Here is a 20395-nt window from a genome sequence, read left to right on the forward strand (position 1 = left end):
GCATTAACGTATGTTCTAAACATACTTTTCCTGATATTGGCGAAAAAATAGGGTGAGAAGAATAAAATTAAGTCATCATACAAGTATTTGCTAACATAATTTGAGACATTAGCACATTACTGTGTTATCCAAGTGGATTCGGATCATTTCATATGTTCAAGCCCTCTCAATTTGATTAATTTTAAGAGGAGATATAGTGGCTAGATTTGGGAGCCAGTATAATTTAATTATAAACTTGGTGGCTATCAAATTAGAGATGTTGTGATTATAGTAGTCTTAATTACATGCTTGAAGAATCTGTGAGAGGCCATAATTTTCAACTCTTGCAAGATTCCATGCATTTTGATTATCCAAGTTGGTGCGTGTGTAAACCATAATTAACTATAAGTTTATGAGCTATGCAATGACCTAATATCTAATGGACATACTTCGTATATATTAATATAATTGAAAGTGTTAAAAACATTTTCAGATTGAATGTGAATATCCTAGCTAGTGCCTATTTCAGATATTAGGTATTCGATCTAAAATTGTTAAGAGTATAATTTACATGTGAGCATTAGATCGATTAGGTATCTTATATTGAAGAAATATAGAGAGATTGACTAACATATAAGATTGACGTGCTACTCCATCTAATACCAATTGGTTTACCAAAATTGCATTTCCGGTCGGATATCTGATATGTGCTCAACTCTACTTTTTTTCCCCCAGATTTACTATTTCTTAAACGATTCCGGCAAAAGTGCTACTCCTGAAACACGCCCCTATTTATCAAAATTCACAATCTACCGTAAACGTCACGAATCATTATTTCTTTTATTCCGAATCATCAATAAATAGTCAACTGAATTGGCAATTTTGTTGTTCATGACTAATCGCTAATTAAATTGGTTCATTGGTTTGCAGTGTGATCTCAAGTTTCAACACCAGAAACACAACCGTTAAGGTATGTCATATTACATATTTTCCTTTTGCAAAAAAAGTTTATACTAATAACAATATAATAAGATCCATGTAGTAACTCAGAACCATTAACCAAACCCTTGCTTAATTTACAAAACATTGAGAACTTGAGAAGTCAAACGTAGAATAATGTTCTCTTAGTTATCTCATCATTAGTACCAAAAATCATTGTTTTTTTTTTATTGTAATCTTCTACTCCGAATATAGAAAGTAGTAAGGGAACTAACACATACTCCGTATCATCTACTCATCTAGTTACCGATGAGGTTTTGGCCTAGTATAGTAGTGTTCAAGGCTGAGGATTTGTGTACGATAGATCTCAGGCAGGGGTGTCAATTCTCAATCCGACCCAGTAAAATCGATGGATTTGTCCGACCTTTTAGAATCCGAATCGTTTAGAACCCGCGAGCTAAGATCCAAAATCCGATTCGGTCCAATTATATTTAACCCGAATCCGACCCAACCCGTTAATATTAATCCGATTAAGATCCGAATCCTATATAACATACCGATCCGTGACAAATCGAATCCGTTTAATCCGAACCGAAGCGATCCGAAACCTGTTTATGATCCGATCCGTTTGAACCCAAATCCGTTCCAACCCGAGAAAAATCCGTATAAACCAATCCGTTTGTAATCCGTGACCCGTTTCAACCCATGACCCGTTTCATCCGAACCGTTTCAACCCATGACCCGTTTAATCCAAACCAATTTCAATCAGAATCCATTTATCCCAAACCGTTCACGACCCATAAGAGAACATTAATTATATTGCACTATCAATTAGGCGGATGTAGTATTAAACTAAGTTATGTACTACGTAGTATATACTCAATAACTTATATTACTGATCTTAAATTCTTATTACTTTTAAAAGTTAGTTATCGCTTTCGTCCCCTAATTAAGTCATCGACATTATAATTATATAATTCGGAACCAAATGGACCCGACTCGGATTCCAACCCGCTACCGAATAACCCGATCCGATAATAATCCGAACCGATATGAAATTGAATCTTATGTTACCCAACTAATTCCGTTTCAATCCGGCCCGTGTTAGTCCGTTACCCGATTAATCCGATCCGATATGAATTCGAACTCGTTATAGTCCGTCTAAACCCGTTAACAATCCTTGATGTTCCAATCCGATCCGATCTGATCCGACCCAACTACAATCCGACCCGTTTACAACCCGATCCGATATGAACCTGTGCATAAAAAATCCGACCCGACCCGATCCGTTAAGTTTTCAATCCGATCGACCCGTTAACCAAATTAATCTGTTCCAATCCGATCCATTTCAACCCGAATCCGATGAGACCCAAACCAGATCCGTTGATCCGATTTGACACCCCTAATCTCAGGTTCTAATCCCCATTATTCCCCTTGTGGCTTATTTGCTCCCAAAAAAAAATCTAGTTGGCTTTGAAATTGCATCAAAAATTTAGTTGGCTTCGAGAGTATAGGTCTATTGCTTTACTCTCACATCCAATAGGGAAAACAAAGGAGGACGTGCTAATGCAGCTGGGTAATGGTCCATGCCTCTACGGGAATCAATTTTGGCACTTCAAAACTTGACTTTGGGACTTTCGAGTACATAAACTATATGCTACTCAAAAGAGGAGCGTCAAAATCAATTTCCGCCTCCACAGTGTATCCTTATAAACAAATTGCTATTACAAAATATAGTTAAATACTCTATACAAGTAAAGTGACATTTTATAGAGAGATACCATACCACACACGGTAACATAGGTAACATGGGTCATATTTAATGTGATTGAATGATGAAAGATGCCAACAAAAACTAACTTTACAAGTTCATACTTAGCATTTAAGTACAATTTAGTAATGGTTTTGACTAAAAAACCTGTCAGTGAGTCAGTCAGTCAGCATACCTTGCATTCTAAGAATCACAGAAACCCACATACTGGTTAGCACATGTTAATGAGTTGTAGGCCTAACTTGGATTTTATTCTAATAGGTATATATGTATCAAGCTACTATATATATATGTCTAACATATAGTACCCCAGTCTTAAGCAAGATGCACGAGAACAACAATGATAACGCGTCTTTTAAAACCAAAAAAACAAAAAACAAAAACATATAAGAATCGACAAGATAACCAACACTGCTAATCCACTCAGCTGCTCGATCAAATTCAAATTCAAAAGCTATGACAGCAGCAAATGCCTAATATCTCAAACAAAGGTATCAATCTAGTTTTCCTTAGCAGCGAAATCTGAGGAATATCAGAATTCAGAAAGGCCTTTGCCTTACAAATAAATTTTCAAGAGATTGATGAAGATGAGACCTTTGCACCTCATTATCAACCATTACAATGAAATATATTGTATCCCTCGATGCCTTATGCTCTTACCTATCACCTAAGAGATGAAACATAAGGAATTACGTTGTAAACAAGATGACGATAAAATGTAATGATGATTAAGAAGGGCTAAACCATGGTCAGGGAGTAAATTACCATCCTTTTGTTTTTCCATAAATGTCCCCCTATTTGGTTAGGTTACACCTATTTTGACCTCATATTATCTCATAAACATTTTTAAATCCCCCTCCAGATGTATTACAGTTCACCTTATGTATGATATACTAACAGTAATGAAAGCATAAAGCATTTAGTCCAAGTGTCCAACCTTATATGCAGGCTCTTCCTTGTATCGTTGTTGATGTGATCGACATAATACCAAACTGCATAAATTAAATCTCATTATCTATTACGATTCTTATCTAGAACGGGGTAAATCAAATTTTTCAAGCAGTAGGTAATGAAGATGCATGCTCCTGGTGACAAATTAAACTAAACCCGGCTACCAATATAGCCTAACTACTATATGAAAATGTAGACTATGAGCAACTAGGTTTAAAATAAAACAAGAACTAAAACAACAGGATCTAATGGTAGTTGCTTCCATATCTTAAAGATGCATATCAGATCATAACATTGACATTCTACAAACATATTTGCAGACTTTAAAAAAATCCAAGATAAGATCTCATTCTTATGGAAACTATCATAGATAATTCGGGCAGTTAGCAATGAGGATGGGAATAAATCATATCAAATACAGAAACAAGTTCAGGAATTAATATAACAGATAATCTTTGGCAAGATCCAGTTGCATAACATATCTCTTTTTACACTTTTAACATTGTCAACCCGAAGAAAAAGTCCTCGACTTGTGATTCGGCTAAAACTCGTAAAGAAAGGTCATAATTCAGCCTCGTGCTTCTTATCATGTTTTATGCCGTCATAAATGTTATGCACACACATATACAATCATAAGGACATTAGCACGTAGCGCGAGTAGATTCAAAAGAGAGGAAGAGGAAGCATCCAGTAGGCTTCATCATCATGCTAGGCTTTAAAGAGAGTATTATAAGAAGCCGTTGACAGCGGAATGAAGAGTGGAAGCAATATCCTTTTTAAAACCCAAGTTATTCTTCTCTTCTTTATTTTAAACAATCTCCAACTACTTCTTACAAGTAACAACTGTTACTAACATACAGCTTTTCAGCAAATTCCGCAATACCATAGAAAAATGATTACTACTAATTATCTTACTATTATTTTCCTCCAACTAGTTTGCAAGTCATCCTCTCTCTACAAACTATTTAAGTAACTTCAGTTAGTAATGTTAAGATGCATGTATACCACTTTCTGCTCCTATTTGTCTTCCAATAACGCCTTCAATTAACATCTGATTAACTTTGTCATCCCAAATTGTATCTCATATAATCCCCAATTCCACATTAACTATCCAATCATCATCCTTTAATCAACAATCAAATGTTTCCGCTTGTTGTTAGCCTCATAGCGGTAGTCATCATATGCATCACACATTGGCTATACAGATGGTGGAACCCAAAATGCAATGGGGAACTTCCACCAGGTTCAATGGGTTGGCCACTCCTCGGTGAAACTCTTCAATTCTTTGCCCCAAATACTACATTCGACATTTCTCCCTTTGTCAAACAGCGGATGAAAAGGTAAACCATTATTCTTATTTAAATTTATCAACCATACATGCTACACCCATCTATATTATAATCTTAACATCCATGTCAAAACATGTTGTAATCAAAATAAGGGACGGTGGGAGTAACAACCTTCAAAGTGTAACCATGTCAGTTTTTCAGTTCTATGAATCTCTAATTCAACAATGCACATACTTTGGATATTTTCAGATTTGGGCCAGTATTTAAAACCAGTCTAGTGGGAAGACCAATTATAGTCTCAGCTGATCCAGAGCTTAATTATATAATCTTTCAACAAGAAGGAAAAACATTTCAAAGCTGGTATCCAGACACATTTACAGAAATTTTTGGGAAGGAAAATGTTGGGTCCTTACACGGATTCATGTACAAGTACCTTAAAACCATGGTGTTGAGTCTTTTTGGTACAGAAAGCCTAAAGAAGATGCTACCTGAAGTTGAAGATACAGTGCTTAAACGGCTGAATCAGTGGTCTAAACAGGATACAGTGGAGATAAAAGATGCAACAGCTAGTGTAAGCAGTCTGAATTTCAGCTATCAATGTTCAAGATATGATCCAATGCAAGTATCCAAGTCCAAACTACTTACGTGTTAGTTTTCATAACAATTTCTGTGCAGATGATTTTCAATCTGACAGCCAAAAAGCTAATTAGTCATGATGCTGAAACCTCTTCAGAAAATCTAAGGGAGAATTTTGTTGCTTTCATTAAGGGATTAATCTCCTTCCCTTTGGACATTCCTGGTACAGCATACCACGAATGTTTACAGGTAAATTATAAATGATCCCTTATCCAAACATGTCTTAGTTTTTTCATACATGAATGTATAGTGACAAAATGCAAAATTTGTGGCCACAGGGAAGAAAGAAGGCAATGAAGATGCTGAAAAATATGCTACAAGAGAGAAGAATGATGCCCAGAAAACAGAACACCGACTTTTATGATTATGTCTTAGTGGAACTGGCAAAGGAGGAAACACTACTAACAGAGGGAATTGCTTTGGACTTGATGTTTGTGCTTCTCTTTGCTAGCTTTGAGACAACCTCCTTGGCTTTAACCGTAGCCTTAAAATATCTCTCAGATTATCCTCTGGTGCTACAAAAACTAACGGTAAATAACCTTGAGGCAAAAAAAATGTCTAAATTATCCATATTCACTATTGCATGTTCTATTTGATCGAAATCATACTGACACCGTACCAAATTGACAGGAAGAGCATGAGGCGATTTTAAAGAAGCGTGAAAATCCTGATTCTCACCTTACATGGAGTGAATACAAATCAATGACATTCACTTTTCAGGTTCGTTAAGAATGCCTCCACACAAAACAAATTCATTGATGATCCTTCTTAAAATAGTGTTGATTAACTAACCAGTTTGAATTGCAGTTTATCAATGAAACAGTTAGGCTGGCAAATATAGTTCCAGGAATATTTAGAAAAGCATTGAAAGATGTCAGCTACAAGGGTATGCATCTGCCATCATTACAAAACTTATGGACTTAAAGTGTTTTATGTCAATGTTATGTTTATACTCAAATGCATACCTTAACATAGAATTTTGATTGATGTAGGTTACACCATTCCAGCTGGTTGGGGTGTCATGGTCTGTCCTCCAGCTGTACACTTAAACCCTGCTAAATATGAAAATCCCCTTGACTTTAATCCATCGAGATGGGAGGTATGTATCAAACTTTCTTATTTCTGTCATTCACGAGAGGAAAAAAGATGGGAGGAAAAAACTTTGGTTAGATTACTTTATTAAAATACAAAAAAATAAACATGAAATTTATTTGTGTATAGGGAGGAGAAATAAATGGTGCATCCAAACATTTCATGGCTTTCGGTGGAGGCATGAGATTTTGTGTTGGGACAGATTTTACCAAGGTGCAAATGGCTGTATTTCTACACTGCTTGGTTACAAAATACAGGTAGAAGCTCACTTTCAAAAATTAACATGCATATTAAATAAAAAGGGAAGATTTAACTTATTTTCTTCAACCTCAGGTGGAATCCAGTAAAAGGAGGGAACATAGTTCGGACCCCTGGCTTACAGTTTCCAGATGGATTTCATGTTCAGTTGTCTGAGAAAAGGTCAACAGAAACATAAACTATCAATTGATTCTGCTCCAGAAATATAGTGTTACAAGTGACTTGAGCCGCAATAAGGAAACACATCAATACAAACATAACAGGAGAGGAGAACAAATATTTACAGTTTCTCCACCAAACAAGAGCAAACCGTGAATAGCTTTCTTGTAATCGTCATAGCTTTTGTATACATTGTCTATTTTTTACCCCTCATCTTCTCGTCAATATGTGAAAGCACATATGATTTGGGGAAAATCGGGTTAGATGTCTTACAGCATGTAAAATCATTATTGAATTCATGTCACCTCTCATGTTGCAAATGTATAAAACATCAATACCAAAATACAAATATCCCTAGCATTATACTATAGTCTCTGCCAATTATTATGATCGAGCTACTAGATTAACTCAATGAAAGAACTGGAAACCGTACAGAACTACAGATAGTATACAACTGAACATAAAGCACCATAGTAATATGATTATATTTAAACCCCTTCCTTTATGTTCAGTTATACATTGAAGCAAACCACAAATTAGAAGCAAAGCTATACATTGACAAGCCTTCATTAAAATAAATAAGGCATTTTCTGTATAGAAATTGAAGAAAAAAATGTACTTTTGTGTTGAACTTGACCCATATAATTCCTGTTATTCATAGAACTATAAGGAACACGTATATCCATCATTCTATCAGTACATCAATTTTTCAGGTTGGATAGTACTTCAATTGTGAGTTGACTAAAATCAGATTCAAGAGTCACCAAATCACGATATAGAGACTTGTTGATTATTCAAATACCAAATTGTGGTTGTCACTTGTCATCCCCTAGACTACATTCAACCCATGTCCTTCTAAGAATGGTTATCTTCAAATAAGCTAGCCATTTGCCGGTATACCTACCTAAAAGAAGTTTTTGTCATAGTTGATTCTCGGGGTAAACCAGACAAATGTTAGACGTTAATCCTTCCAGATTTTTCATAAAGATTAAATAAATACTCCGTGTCCCTAACGAATTTACGACTTCTCCTAACTTTTCTTAACATTTACAAAATACCAGCATAGAGTAAAGCCATCTCTAAGTTCCAAAATACCTATCTCCTATACTTTATTTTGGAACTTAGAGATAGGAAATAAATGTTCTAACCATATTATTGAATGTCTATTATACACATGACTACATGAGTGTATGTAAAGAGACTAAATCTGCTTATTTTATCATTAGAGCTCTCCAAATAAGCAAGTGAGCAAACAATATTAGCCTTGGGTATACCTAGAGTTGTGTATGCCCAAGTGTCTGATACGAATTGCACATAGCATATAATGGGGGTGTTTGGTTGAGAGATGATTGGAAGAGAGGTTCGAACCCAAAAGACTAATTTGGAAAAGGCTATTTGTGGGAGCTTTGTAAAAGAGAGATTTGTAAATTTAGTGATGAAATGACTATTCTATCCTAATGTTAGGTAAATTCCTTTTCCTAGATTCTAAATTAGTACTCTCACTTTGTCCCATCTTGTTGCCCCATAGTCAAAATTCATTTTATTAAGAATTGGTTTTAAAATGTGCATATGAGTCGATAAAGTGGTCCCATGAGGGGAGAGATAGAGAGTGAGCAAGTGAGAAAACTTTTCATTTAAAGTATGGAGCAATTTCAAATGAACACCTCAAAGAGGAATATGGGAAAAACAAAAAGGGACGCATGGAGTAATACCATATCCTATTGGTTATTCTAACTAATAAAGTGTCATTCAGCTAAAAACTACTCGCATTTACCAAACATTTTTACACAAACAATTACTAAAACAAGATGGTACAACCAACTAAAAGCAATGGAGTACTTTGTAACAACTAAAGGCTAAACTCAAATGAGGAAATCTATGTCAAAAGCGGTTAACGTCCAAAATGGACGCAAGTGACTCTAATTTGGTACCGATTAATTTAGTATTGGTACTTATTATTGTGTTATTTGTCTACCAATACTAATTAGAGACTAATACACTACTAATTAGTACCAATAAGAGTCACTTGTGTACTTGTGTTATTGGCACTGAAATATCCTTTGTTGATACTAAAATAGCCATATTGGGTAACTTGTATCCAATTTGGGCACAAGCGACAGACATTTAGAAACCCTCAACCTCAAATTGCTAAACAGAGCCAAAGTCTCTCCAACTCCAATAATCAGTCAAAATCGACTTTCGAAGTTAGAATGTGCTAATTGGACAATGTCTCTAATGCAGGCATGCAGCTTATTATAAATTTATTAAACATTAGTTTATAAATTAAAAATTAAACAACAAAAAATAGCTTAACATGCATAATTACATACAAAATTACAAATATACAATTCAATTCCAATTCCATGCCAAATCGAAAAAAATCACATTCTCGGCATGTGGAAAAAATAGTTTATTAGGTTTGAAATTGCGCGGAGTTCAGAATTAGAAAATTCCAAAGAGCAGAAAAATGTATTGAGGTAAAATCAAATGGTGTCAGATTCTTTTTTATTAATTTTCTAATTCTGGAGAAGTAATTTGAGCGAGTACCTGAGATTTGATAGAGAAACCGTTGATATGATGAAGCTCTATTCGTCGGATTTGCTCATTTGCCCTCTCTCTCATGGAGTGATACCAATGTGCTCTTGTTTTAACCGCCGCCAAAATTTTCAACTCCAGTGCAAGAAAAACACAAACATGGGTCCTCCAAAGTCCGATTCCAGAAACCGATTTATGATTTTGTTCTTTTTGTTGTACAGATTCACAATAAACGGAAGGCAAATGATACACGGAGTATTCCTTTGTGTGGATGTCAAATAGTACATTTTGTTACTCCTTATTTTGAAAAACTGGAAATAAAAAATTGATAATGAACGTGGGAGAAATAATATGATGCAAGTTTATACTTAATGTGTCAATTCCACAAACTTTTCACCCTTAAGGCCTAAATGTTTTTTTTGGTGCGAATGGCCACAGGGCCAGGGATGAAATAGATCTCAGAATCACCTTGAACCAAGATAAAAACTCTAACTAACTGAGCTATTCATCACTCTCCTTAAAGGTCCAAATGTAGTCCTACACATTCCACACATCTTATAAACCTCTATCCAATTAGAGATTTTGTAATATAAACCCCATATAAATTGGAGGTTTTATCGTATAAACCGGCCTCCATTTAACTTGGAGGTTTTATCATCGGTTAAACGGTCATTTCAGTTAGTGATTTATATTTGAAACGGAAAAAGAAAAAAAAAATTGCACATATTTGCTACAAGGACTATAGACTGAGAATTAAAATAAAATGGAGAGTATTTCGGAAATTTTAACATCTTCTAACATTTTAACCGGGAATCGCTCAAAAATTCCCTAATTTTTTATTTACTAAATATTGATACTCCGTACTTAAAAAGCTTATTACCAATTATCGGCGTAAATTTGATCTTGTATTAATCGTTATCATAATGTCGTTAACATTCTAGTAATTGTATATATATTTATTAAAGAAAATATTTTAACAAAAATAGAATTAGTAGTGTTGCAGTTCATCCTAGATGGTAATAATCCGGGCGTTGTTATAATACGGAGTAGATATTTCCGGACAATGGTACAATAGATTTTTCTCACAAATTTCAATACAAATACTTCGTACATACAAAATATTTTCTAATTGTATCCGGTGGAAATGTGGAATGCACTATTTTTTTTTATTAGCATGGACATTGATGTACGATATTTCTAACTTTATTTGTATCTTTTCTAATTCTGCGTATCGCCTACCATAATTTTAGACCGCACATAACGGCATGACGCTATCATCTTTTGATGTTACTTTTGAATTTTTTCCATCCATATATTAATAACAAACTCACTATTTCAGTCATGATTTTCGATTATTCGATGAACGTACAATGATAGTACCACTTCTTAATGTGCTACACTACAAAAATCCTTCCCTACTTCCTCCTACTCCTTCGCAATTGTTGCTACGTATGTGCTGGAGTGTATATTTTGTCTTCCCATAGTTTTCAAATTAAATGCATTTCTAATTTTCTATCTGCCTACGGCTACATCTACCAAAATAGATTCATGATTTATGTGATTTCCCCACCAACCTTGGCTTATTGTGTAAAATTCTGTCAAAGCCGTATGTACAATAATTCTCTAAAACTTAAATCAATATGAGACCGAGTATGATAATATTGTTAACCGTGTAAGGGCATCATCAAGATCCAAATACTAATAAGAAAGAGGTCGATCGATCGGTTCGAGTACACGGCTGAACCAACAATAAATAAACTGTTAGTTCGAGTCCATTTCAATTATTATTATTTTGGTAAAAGTCGATTTCAATTATTATTATTGTTTTGCTGATAGTTGATTTCAATTAATACATTGTAGTATGCTATTATGGAAATATTTACATAATTCAATTAGTTAGGCTCTATTTGGTTCAACTGCATTTGCACTTATTTTTGTTGAAAAACTTATTTGTATGCGTAAATTATTTGACAAAACTTATTTTTGTTGAATTAAACTCATTTAAACTTATACTAACATATTTCCCTCAAAAAAAGAAACTTATACTAACATATCTAAAGATTTATATTTGTTGAACTATTAAAGTAAGTCAAAATAAGATGAAACTCTGATAAGGTAGGTGCGTTCTATTCACCTAATTTTCACTTATTTTATCTGAACTTAACTGAACTTATCAAAACTTATTTTAGTTAGAAATTGTACTTAATTGGTCAACCTTTATTTTTCCTGATCTTATCTTATCTGAACTTATCTTAACTTAACTGAAATTATCTAAACTTATTTTTTCTGAAATAAGTGGAAATAAGGTGAACAGAACATGGCCTAAATTTGAACGTTACCTTAAAGAAGGGTAGATTTGAATGTTTATTTAGGGAGGGAATGCAAAAGGAAAGTAATAAAACCAAAAAGTAAAGCAACCAAATATACAAGTCACAAAATCTTGTTTTAATTTTGGGTAAGTTATGAAATCTTAAAATTTCGCCCACAATTTGTTGATGAATAACACACACGTCATTTGCAAAGTTTCCCTCCCATGCCGGTCTTTGACAGGTGGTAAACTAATGCCACCTCAAACCGTCATACGTCCTCCAATCACTATAAACTGTTACGAACCCAACTGCAAAAAATTCAACACTCATTTCATTTCTACTTGAAATAAATAAATAATCAACAAAATACTGTATATTATAATCAATCCCAATTCCAAATCCAAATCCAAATCCCAATCCCAATCCCAAGGCAAGCGATGTGGATTCGATCAGTTTAAATAAGCAACAACGCCATCAAGTTTGAATTTCATTAGTAGCGTGCGTAGCAATAATGAAAACCTGGGAGAGCAGGAAAGCGAAAGAGAAGAAGAGGTCCGATTCAGACGAGTCGGAAATGCCGAGTTGGGGGCGAGTTGTAATAAAAAGGTTGATGAAATTGGAAGCAAATCAAGCGAGTTTGAAAGAGAAATTGGACGAGTTGGCGGAGGAAGTGAGAGGATCAAACAACAAATATTCAAGTAGGAGTAGTAGTAGTAGTGAGGAGAAAGCAGAGTGGGTATGGGGTCCTACTTTTACAGGCAATTTCGATAATGCTTATGGTCGTGTTTTGCAGTTGCTGGGCCATGCTGTCCATGTTACTTCACTTTCTTCTGGGGATATCATTTTCTGGTTAGTACTCTTTTTAACATCTCTATTTACCAACATGGTCCAATCTTGATACTTCTTCCTTCCCTAATATTAGACAATAGTGCATAGTTAAAAGTTGTTCTATTAAAAATTGAGTATTACTCCTCCCGTACCATAATACTCGCACCGTTTTTTTTTCTTTTTTTGGTCGTCCCATAATACCTGCAAGTTACATTGCTTCTATATAAATGAATTTTTTTACCAATATTATATTATTTCTCATATTTACCTACTAGCCCTCATACCATGTATAAAAAATCATTTAAAAATTCACACCCTCACCCCCATCCCTTACCCATTTCCCACTAACTATATAAAAAAATATCTCACTATCAACTAACACACATTAAATTAATAAGTCAATTCAAGTATCTTAAATTTCGCACCCTCAAACACGCACAAAAGTTATGAATATGGATATACGTTTTCGTGTTAATGTCCGATTCAACCCGGCCCGAATTTTGACCACCACTCGAATACGCCATTTACAAATGTTGCCGCCTTTGGTAGTTTCATTTTCCATCCTTAAAAGCATCACGTTTGATTGCTTCATTGCTTGCTTGCTTTTGAGGTAGCGCGTGCCAAATGGCGATCCCTCATTGGCTCCCTGTTCCAAACAATTTATTTAGTACAACTTGATGTACTTCTCAAATAAAATAACATTAATTTCGTACGCCTCTCTATTTTCTTTTCTCAACTCATCCAACAAGCAACTTGCAATTTTTTTTTATTAAAAATAAAAATAAAAAGTCGCAATTTTCCAAATTGCAAAATTAAGAAAATACCTCATTATGCGCAGAAATTCCACAGAAATTACAAAACCACCGCCACCACCGGCTAAAAATCTCCGGCGAGTTCAGTTAATAAAATGGGTGCCGATGAGTCTAACCCGGTTCTACTCAGAATCCTTGTTAACCGATGCGCCGAGTTGGAGGCGGGTCAAACGAGTCTCAGATCAAAGCTACACGAAGTCACTCAGGAAAATGAAAACCACCCTAGTAATAATAATACTCCGGTTAATATGACGTCATTCCCCGGCGGGATAACGTTTTCTGGAAACTTTAGTAGTGGCACTCCGTTCAGTCGCGTGCTTCAGTCGATTCACCATGCTGTTCACGTGACTTCTCCTTCCTCCGGGGAGATCATTTACTGGTATTTGGATTGATTTTCCATTTTTCAAATTTTATGGGGTTTTCCTAATATTTATTTTTAGTTTTGTCAGATAAATTTTGGTTTGGATAATGGTTATAGAACAGTAAAATATGTTTTATGTGGGTATTGGAATTTACTTGTATTTCTAAATTTGGGTATTTTGTTCATTTAGGTAATTTCCATTTATAGAGTGATTAGATGATGCAGAAATTGTTGGTTTGAAATTTCTTGATTTGACAAACATGGGAGCTTTTGTAATTGTGTTGTATCTTTATGTGCGTTGTTCATTGTTTATTGGATAAGGTTTATGATCTTTAATTCATTAATTGGTGTGTCGAAAATGGAAAACCGTATAAAGAAGGATTAATACAAGGGTGAGAATTCTGAGAAGCAATAGTCTTGTAGTCAACGACTTGGATTTGAGTTAGAAGTTGGCTTTCAGCTAAGCTTCAACTATTTGTATCTTTGTGGAAACTGATGAATGTCATACTCAGTCGAAAGCTAATTGGGATCGCTTTCTCCACTTTCGATTGTACTTTATCACCAAAAAAAATTAGCATAAATTCGCGAGAGGCTGTGTGTTATGACATGATTTAGAACATAAGGTTTTGGACAATTTTGAGGGATGCTAGTTATACTACCCGAAAATAGAATTAAATTGACATATTGCATTTGTAGTCTTTGGCATTGCATATGCCTATGTCCTGTGAAAAAGGTATGGTGTTGTGCTACTTGATGTTTTTGGAATAGGGGCACAAACTCAAGTTATGCAATCAAAGGTGTTTACATATATGTAAATTGTTTAGACAAACACTTCAAGTCTTTGAAAGTTTTGATGCTTTGATAAATTCTTGTCATATAGATCTGCAATTAATAATGTGTTTCAGGAACCGTGCTGCAGAGAAACTTTATGGATGGAAGGACTCTGAAGCAACAGGGAGACCTTTTTGGGAGCTAATTATTGAAGATGAATATGTTCCATACATGGAGAAAATCAGGGAGAAGTTGCGCTTTGGCCAATCATGGTCAGGTCAGTTCCCTTTTAAGAAGAGGTTCGGTGAAACTTTTATGGCGTTAGTGACTGAGAACCCGTTATATGAGGATGGTGAGCTAATTGGTGTTGTCACTGTTTCAAGTGATGCGGCTGTTTTTAATAGTATAAGAAATCAACCTAGGGCACCACGGGATAATATGAAAAGGATTCAGTGGCAACAAAGGCCACAGATTGCATCAGTGCCACAGATGGCTTCTTCTATTTCTGATCTGGTGCTTATATGTTACCGCAACATATCCCTTTTCTTCATTCCTTGTTTCTTCCTGTTCCAGTTGCTGAAAAAGTGATGATGTGACTGATCAGGCCTCGAAGGTCCTTGGACGAATGCGTGGAGATGACACCTTCAAGGACGGAGAAGGATTTGTTTCGGACGCTGAAGTTGTGAATCGACATAAGCAGGAAGCTAATGTGTGCTTACTTAACTTGTCAATATCCTATGACTGGAAGATATTTATGATTTTGTGCTAAGCTTTTAGGGGTGATTCTTGCTTGCAGATAGCTAATAATATAGGTGAAGGCAAGAGTTCTCATACAGAGGAATCCGTGATGGCTCAACCTGCAAAAATGGTACATTCCCACCCCGCCCCACCTTTTTTTATTATTATTTTATTATTGTTATTATTCTTGGTGCATGTCTCAGAAATTTTCAGTGTTTCTGAAGACAACTACGACAACTTCTTTTCTACTGATACACTGAACAATATAAACATAGCAAATATCTAGGGGGTGCACAACATGCACTTTTCATAAATGATTGTGCCTCGGTCACTTGGCCGTTGTTCTTTGCTAAAATCATACTTATGCTTTGAGTATAACTTCCTTTATGCTTGCTTTGATGAATAAGTTAGCTGAGGATTTCCTGTGTGGTATCGAAATATATGTTGCTCTCTATTATTTCTCAAAGCTCCTTTAGTGATGAATGATTTTATAGGGAAGTTGTTGAGGGGTACAATTATAGTCTTACTGGACTGTGCTTCAATTTGGACTTTGTAGAGGAATAATCTCCATGTATCATTAAAAAATACTTCGTATTTGAATAGTTCAATGAATTTCTGTTTGTAATGATTTAGTGGACTATAATTCGAATACTAATCTTTATGAGTACAACTGTACAAGCTAGTATTTCACCTAGGTACTATGAGTTTTCTTATTAGTAGCCTATGCTGCAGGCAGCAAAGTTTTTGGCGAGATTCCGAAAGAAGAGTAGTGGTGACAGTGCCCAAACAAGTGATGAAATCCCTGTACAAAGTGGCCTATGGAAAAAACCCAATGATGAACTATGCTCTACTAGAGGTTGGAATGATACATCAGATAATCCTGCTTGTGATGTCAGACATTTCCTGTTACCTGGTAATGCACACATGAATGGAAACTTGAAGTTCTAAGTTTTGAGAAAGGCTACTTCACTTGGAGTGTGCCATGAATATTCTAAGGAGCCTAATCAACCAAATTTGTTGTGCCAGCATTAGGCTTGCATGTGAATGATAAAGTTGCCGACCTGGAAAAACTTAAAGCCGCAGAAGTAGAAGATGCTGCTGAACGACAAGTAGGAGAAAAAGCTTCTTCGTGCTCAGGGGATAACTTATCGGGAATTCCTGGTAACTCTTCAAGCAAAGGTGCCAGTGAGTCAAGTTCAATGGTTGATTCTGATATTCTATGGGAGGAACTACTGTTGGGTGAGGAAGTTGGTCAAGGTAACTGGATGACTTCAATATTTCAACATAATTTATCTTTTTACATCTCATCTATGTCCTTTATGGTGGTATAATAGTTCAGATTTGTGCTGAATTGTTATTGTTAATAGACCTGTGCGTCATTTTTACATTAGTATTCACTTGCAGTTCCTTTGTTCAGGTTCTTATGCTGCTGTATATCATGGACTTTGGAATGGATCGGTAAGTTCTTATTCAATTCTAAGAATGTGAATCTCAAACTAGTGGGCTGATAGAAGAAACAAGGGCTCTTCCATGAATAAGAACTGATTTCTTACGCATGTTACACAGGATGTTGCTATCAAAGTTTTCTTTGGGAAAGATTACAATGAGGGGACTCTACTGGATTACAAAAAGGAGGTGAGCTGAGTTTGGATTTTAACCTTTCCTTAATCATTAGTGGAAACAAGTTCTCAATTTTATAATATAAACTGCAGATTGGTATAATGAGGAAATTGAGGCATCCAAATGTCTTGCTCTTCATGGGAGCATGTTATTCCCGGGAACGGCTTGCTATTGTCACGGAGTTTCTTCCAAGGTAATATTGAAATGTTAAATTATGCAGCTACTTTTTTGTCCCCTGTCCGTCCCCCTTTTAACTGCCTTTTGTCATGAATCTTACGAAGTATTTAAAATAAAGCTTGGTGCTTTGGGAAAATGTGATTTTACTTGGATGAAAGCAATGTTGAAATGTGTAAATCGTTACTACAGGATTACAGCTTTAACCTTTAAGTTGCCACTCCCTTGATATTACATTCATATTTCTTGTGCTGTAAAATATTCAAGAGACATTCTACTTACATTCAAATTTGTTAATAGGGGAAGTCTTTTCAAGATTCTGCACAGAAGCAATCAAATTTTGGATCTCAAACGGCGTTTAAGGATGGCCCTTGATGTTGTATGATTTTTCCCAGATTACACATTAGATTTATGTTGCTCATTCAGCTTGAGAGGTGTGTCTCACACATTTTGCGTGGCTGCAGGCAAGGGGCATGAATTATTTGCATCGCAGAAATCCTCCTATTGTTCATCGGGACTTAAAATCTTCGAACTTGCTGGTTGATAAGAACTGGGGCGTGAAGGTATCCATTGCTAGTTGATTTTTTTTTCTTCCTTCTATTCTAGTGAAATTTAAACGTTGAAGAGTGGCCCATACTAAAGCTCCTTTTTTTAGGTCGGCGACTTTGGATTATCAAAGTTGAAGCATGCAACTTTCTTGACAGCAAAGTCTGGAGGAGGAACCGTGAGATTTTTAATCAAGTGAACATTTAGCTCCATGTCAAGTTGTCCGCTATGAACATTTGCTGTATAATAGGATTGGGTGGTTATATTTAGTGCAATTATTTTTATATGTTGCTGTAGCTCACTATCTTATTTTGTTGTTACTAATTCCTCTATAATCATCGTGCAGCCTCAATGGATGGCACCAGAAATCCTGCGGAATGACCCCTCCAATGAAAAGTAACTTCTTGATTCCTGGAAATTTCTGTTTTTATTTATTAGGGTATATGCTTGTTGGAAAGGACTACCTTAACACCTATACATGTTTGATTCATTATATTCCGTATCTTCAAAACAGTCAACAACTCAATGGAAATAAATTTCTTTTTAACATCTGAGACATAGTTGTTTTACATGATTAGCTAACCTTGTTTCAAACGATTTCTCACTTTAATTACAAGAGCAGTCATCTTTCTTTTCTCAGCATGCTACAACACCACTACACAAGCATGCTATAGCGAGTCTCTGCATCCTTAACCTCGTGATTCCTCTCCGGTTGTTTGGGTGTTGATTTAAAATGTTGATCTCATTTTGGAACTGGAAAGAGATAAATTCTGATGGTTTATGGTGCTAGGTGATGCAAAGTACTATTTATGAGTTTTGCAACCAATATATTGTGCTTTTTCCCTGTTTCCTCTAATATTTTCTGGCCGAACACTTATCGAATACGTATATATTCACTGAAGGATTTTCTTGCTGCTTACTTTCGACAGGTCAGATGTGTTCAGTTTTGGTGTCATCCTATGGGAACTGGTAACTATGAAAATCCCTTGGGATGGTCTAAATGCTTTGCAGGTTCTTGCTCTCTTGCTCTCTCTTTTTTTCCGTTTCTTTCCTATGCTTTTGTTTCTGTATGAATTGAAGAAGTTGTAATAAATGCAATCACTATAAAAATATTTAGTTGTTTCTTTGAACTTTGTCTGTTTCCATTTGGAAAGGTTGTTGGAGTAGTAGGATTCATGGATAGAAGGTTAGATTTACCGGAAGGCCTTGATCCTCACATTTCATCCATCATAAAGGAATGCTGGATAAGGTAAAATTCCCCTCTTTTCAAGTGATTTTGCTCTCCTAAATAAGATATTGTTTGGCCGTTCCCTTCAAGTACGGATTAATGGAAATAACTAAATGAGGAGTTTTGATCAATTTTGATCCCAAAAGATAAGTTCCAATCTATAACAACATTGATCAGTAAAGAAAAAAATTAGTAACTGCCTAATACTTCTTCCTGCTTTTACTTGACCTAGTTTACTTTTGACTGTCTTTACTCTTTAGTGATTAAATCAATCTTTGAGGGAAAAAAAACTTTTTCTCAATGTAATGTTGTTAGATTCATCTTAATGTAATTTTTTCAAAATAACAACTTTTTCTAATTATTGACAATTAAAGATATCATAGTAGTTAGACATCAGCAAACGCGACAAATAGGCAGCAAGTGAAAAAGAACACAGAGGAAGTATTTGAAAAACGCTAGTGAATCAACAAAATTCAGATTTCACAAAATAACAGTAGAAATAACAAGTTTTATCATAAAATTTGTTTTTATTGGTAAAACCCAGTTAAGTTCAGAAATTTTTTCAATAATACTGATGGTTTTTTGCAATAAACAATGAGCAGCAAGCCGGAACAGCGTCCATCATTCGAAGACATTATACCAAGAATGATCAGTATACTTCAAAGTATGCCGACAACAACAACTCCTACTGTTCGGAAAAGATTACCTTTACCATCATAGGAATATACAACATGTTGCAACATAAAAGAGCAATACAACAGAGTTCAAGAGGAATATATCTTGTTAAATGCTGTTGTTGAGGTATGTTTTAGTTGATGGCTTATTGGCATGATTAGGGTGCTAATTCATACTGATAAATGTGCTTAAAGTGGAGTATCACATTGCTGCAGTGTGCAAAATACAGCTTGCTACATGCCTACAACTAAATGTGCCAATATATAGCAGAAATAGTCCTAGTCCTAGATTCAGCTACATTTGTGATAAGGTTATAACATAATTCACAGGGGATAACAAGGTCTATTCTGTTCCCCTTATTTTTTTTTGTTTATATTTTTGGGGATTAAGGTAGTACGGTGTGTAGTCCCCTTGTTACAGTGTATAATTAGTCGATTGTTTAGTTAAAATATTAGCCTTCACAATTGTTTTGGAAGAAATTTTCCTTATTTTGCTCTTGAAATTGTGATTATGGATTAGTAAGAAATTATTCTCACAAGGCATTTAAAAGTGATTTATCGCATCGTATCATTCCTTGTCTTGTACGTGCCTTGGGATGCTTTTTTCAAAAAAATGTGGTCCGAGCATGGTTAGTTCCAACCCAGTGCATCTTTTATGGTAAGATCTGGAAATGGGCTAGTCCAACACACGGGCTACCTGAGCCTTGATAAGAATGTGGTTCGGT

At 35.2% G+C, this 20395-nt stretch overlaps 2 protein-coding genes and 1 long non-coding RNA gene across 13 annotated transcripts; 2 read left to right on the forward strand and 1 right to left on the reverse strand.

Annotated features, from left to right (window-relative positions):
• Positions 1-2955: 2955 nt before the first annotated feature.
• On the reverse strand, positions 2956-9925 carry LOC110802125 (uncharacterized). Its single transcript, XR_002537078.2, has 4 exons — positions 9622-9925; positions 6531-6687; positions 3627-3681; positions 2956-3356 (listed from the first exon to the last, which is right to left on the reverse strand). It is a non-coding gene; the product is annotated as an uncharacterized lncRNA (long non-coding RNA).
• On the forward strand, positions 4781-7232 carry LOC110802124 (cytochrome P450 87A3). Its single transcript, XM_022007554.2, has 9 exons — positions 4781-4980; positions 5179-5500; positions 5605-5754; positions 5844-6095; positions 6196-6285; positions 6373-6451; positions 6558-6664; positions 6787-6914; positions 6991-7232. Exons 1-9 carry the CDS (start codon positions 4781-4783, stop codon positions 7091-7093), a joined length of 1431 nt encoding a protein of 476 aa, XP_021863246.2. The 3' UTR covers positions 7094-7232.
• A 2238-nt stretch (positions 9926-12163) lies between the features above and the next one.
• LOC110802094 (probable serine/threonine-protein kinase SIS8) lies at positions 12164-20173 on the forward strand. 11 transcript variants are annotated; one of them, XR_008923001.1, is made up of 17 exons: positions 12220-12767; positions 14825-15203; positions 15295-15399; positions 15487-15558; positions 16161-16341; positions 16455-16685; positions 16846-16886; positions 16995-17063; positions 17141-17241; positions 17523-17601; positions 17687-17785; positions 17878-17946; positions 18115-18164; positions 18698-18779; positions 18923-19017; positions 19599-19797; positions 19887-20173. XR_008923001.1 is itself a non-coding variant. In XM_056831009.1 (16 exons), the coding sequence occupies exons 1-16, from the start codon at positions 12430-12432 to the stop codon at positions 19714-19716; spliced, it is 2103 nt and encodes a 700-aa protein (XP_056686987.1). In that variant the 5' UTR covers positions 12182-12429; the 3' UTR covers positions 19717-20173. The 11 variants fall into 11 exon arrangements, 7 of the variants coding, with proteins under 7 accessions (XP_056686988.1, XP_056686989.1, XP_056686990.1 ...); XR_008923002.1 differs by lacking the exons at positions 19599-19797; positions 19887-20173 and adding an exon at positions 18409-18558 and having other exon boundaries at positions 12164-12767; positions 17878-17963; positions 18923-18960; XR_008923003.1 differs by lacking the exons at positions 19599-19797; positions 19887-20173 and adding an exon at positions 18409-18558 and having other exon boundaries at positions 12171-12767; positions 18923-18958.
• The last annotated feature ends 222 nt before the right edge of the window (positions 20174-20395 follow it).

Source organism: Spinacia oleracea, chromosome 6 (genome assembly GCF_020520425.1).
Source record: "Spinacia oleracea cultivar Varoflay chromosome 6, BTI_SOV_V1, whole genome shotgun sequence".
NCBI classification, from domain to species: Eukaryota; Viridiplantae; Streptophyta; class Magnoliopsida; order Caryophyllales; family Amaranthaceae; genus Spinacia; species Spinacia oleracea.

Bases quoted from the DNA above. Each gene is read 5' to 3' on its own strand.
- LOC110802124 (XM_022007554.2), top strand. From the start codon at position 4,781: ATGTTTCCGCTTGTTGTTAGCCTCATAGCGGTAGTCATCATATGCATC. The intron at 6,286-6,372 runs GTTCGTTAAGAA...TTTGAATTGCAG, and splicing joins CAATGACATTCACTTTTCAG to TTTATCAATGAAACAGTTAG. The intron at 6,452-6,557 runs GTATGCATCTGC...TGATTGATGTAG, and splicing joins GAAAGATGTCAGCTACAAGG to GTTACACCATTCCAGCTGGT.
- LOC110802094 (XM_056831008.1), top strand. From the start codon at position 12,430: ATGAAAACCTGGGAGAGCAGGAAAGCGAAAGAGAAGAAGAGGTCCGAT. The intron at 16,686-16,845 runs GTAACTGGATGA...TCCTTTGTTCAG, and splicing joins GGGTGAGGAAGTTGGTCAAG to GTTCTTATGCTGCTGTATAT. The intron at 19,018-19,598 runs GTAAAATTCCCC...AACAATGAGCAG, and splicing joins ATAAAGGAATGCTGGATAAG to CAAGCCGGAACAGCGTCCAT.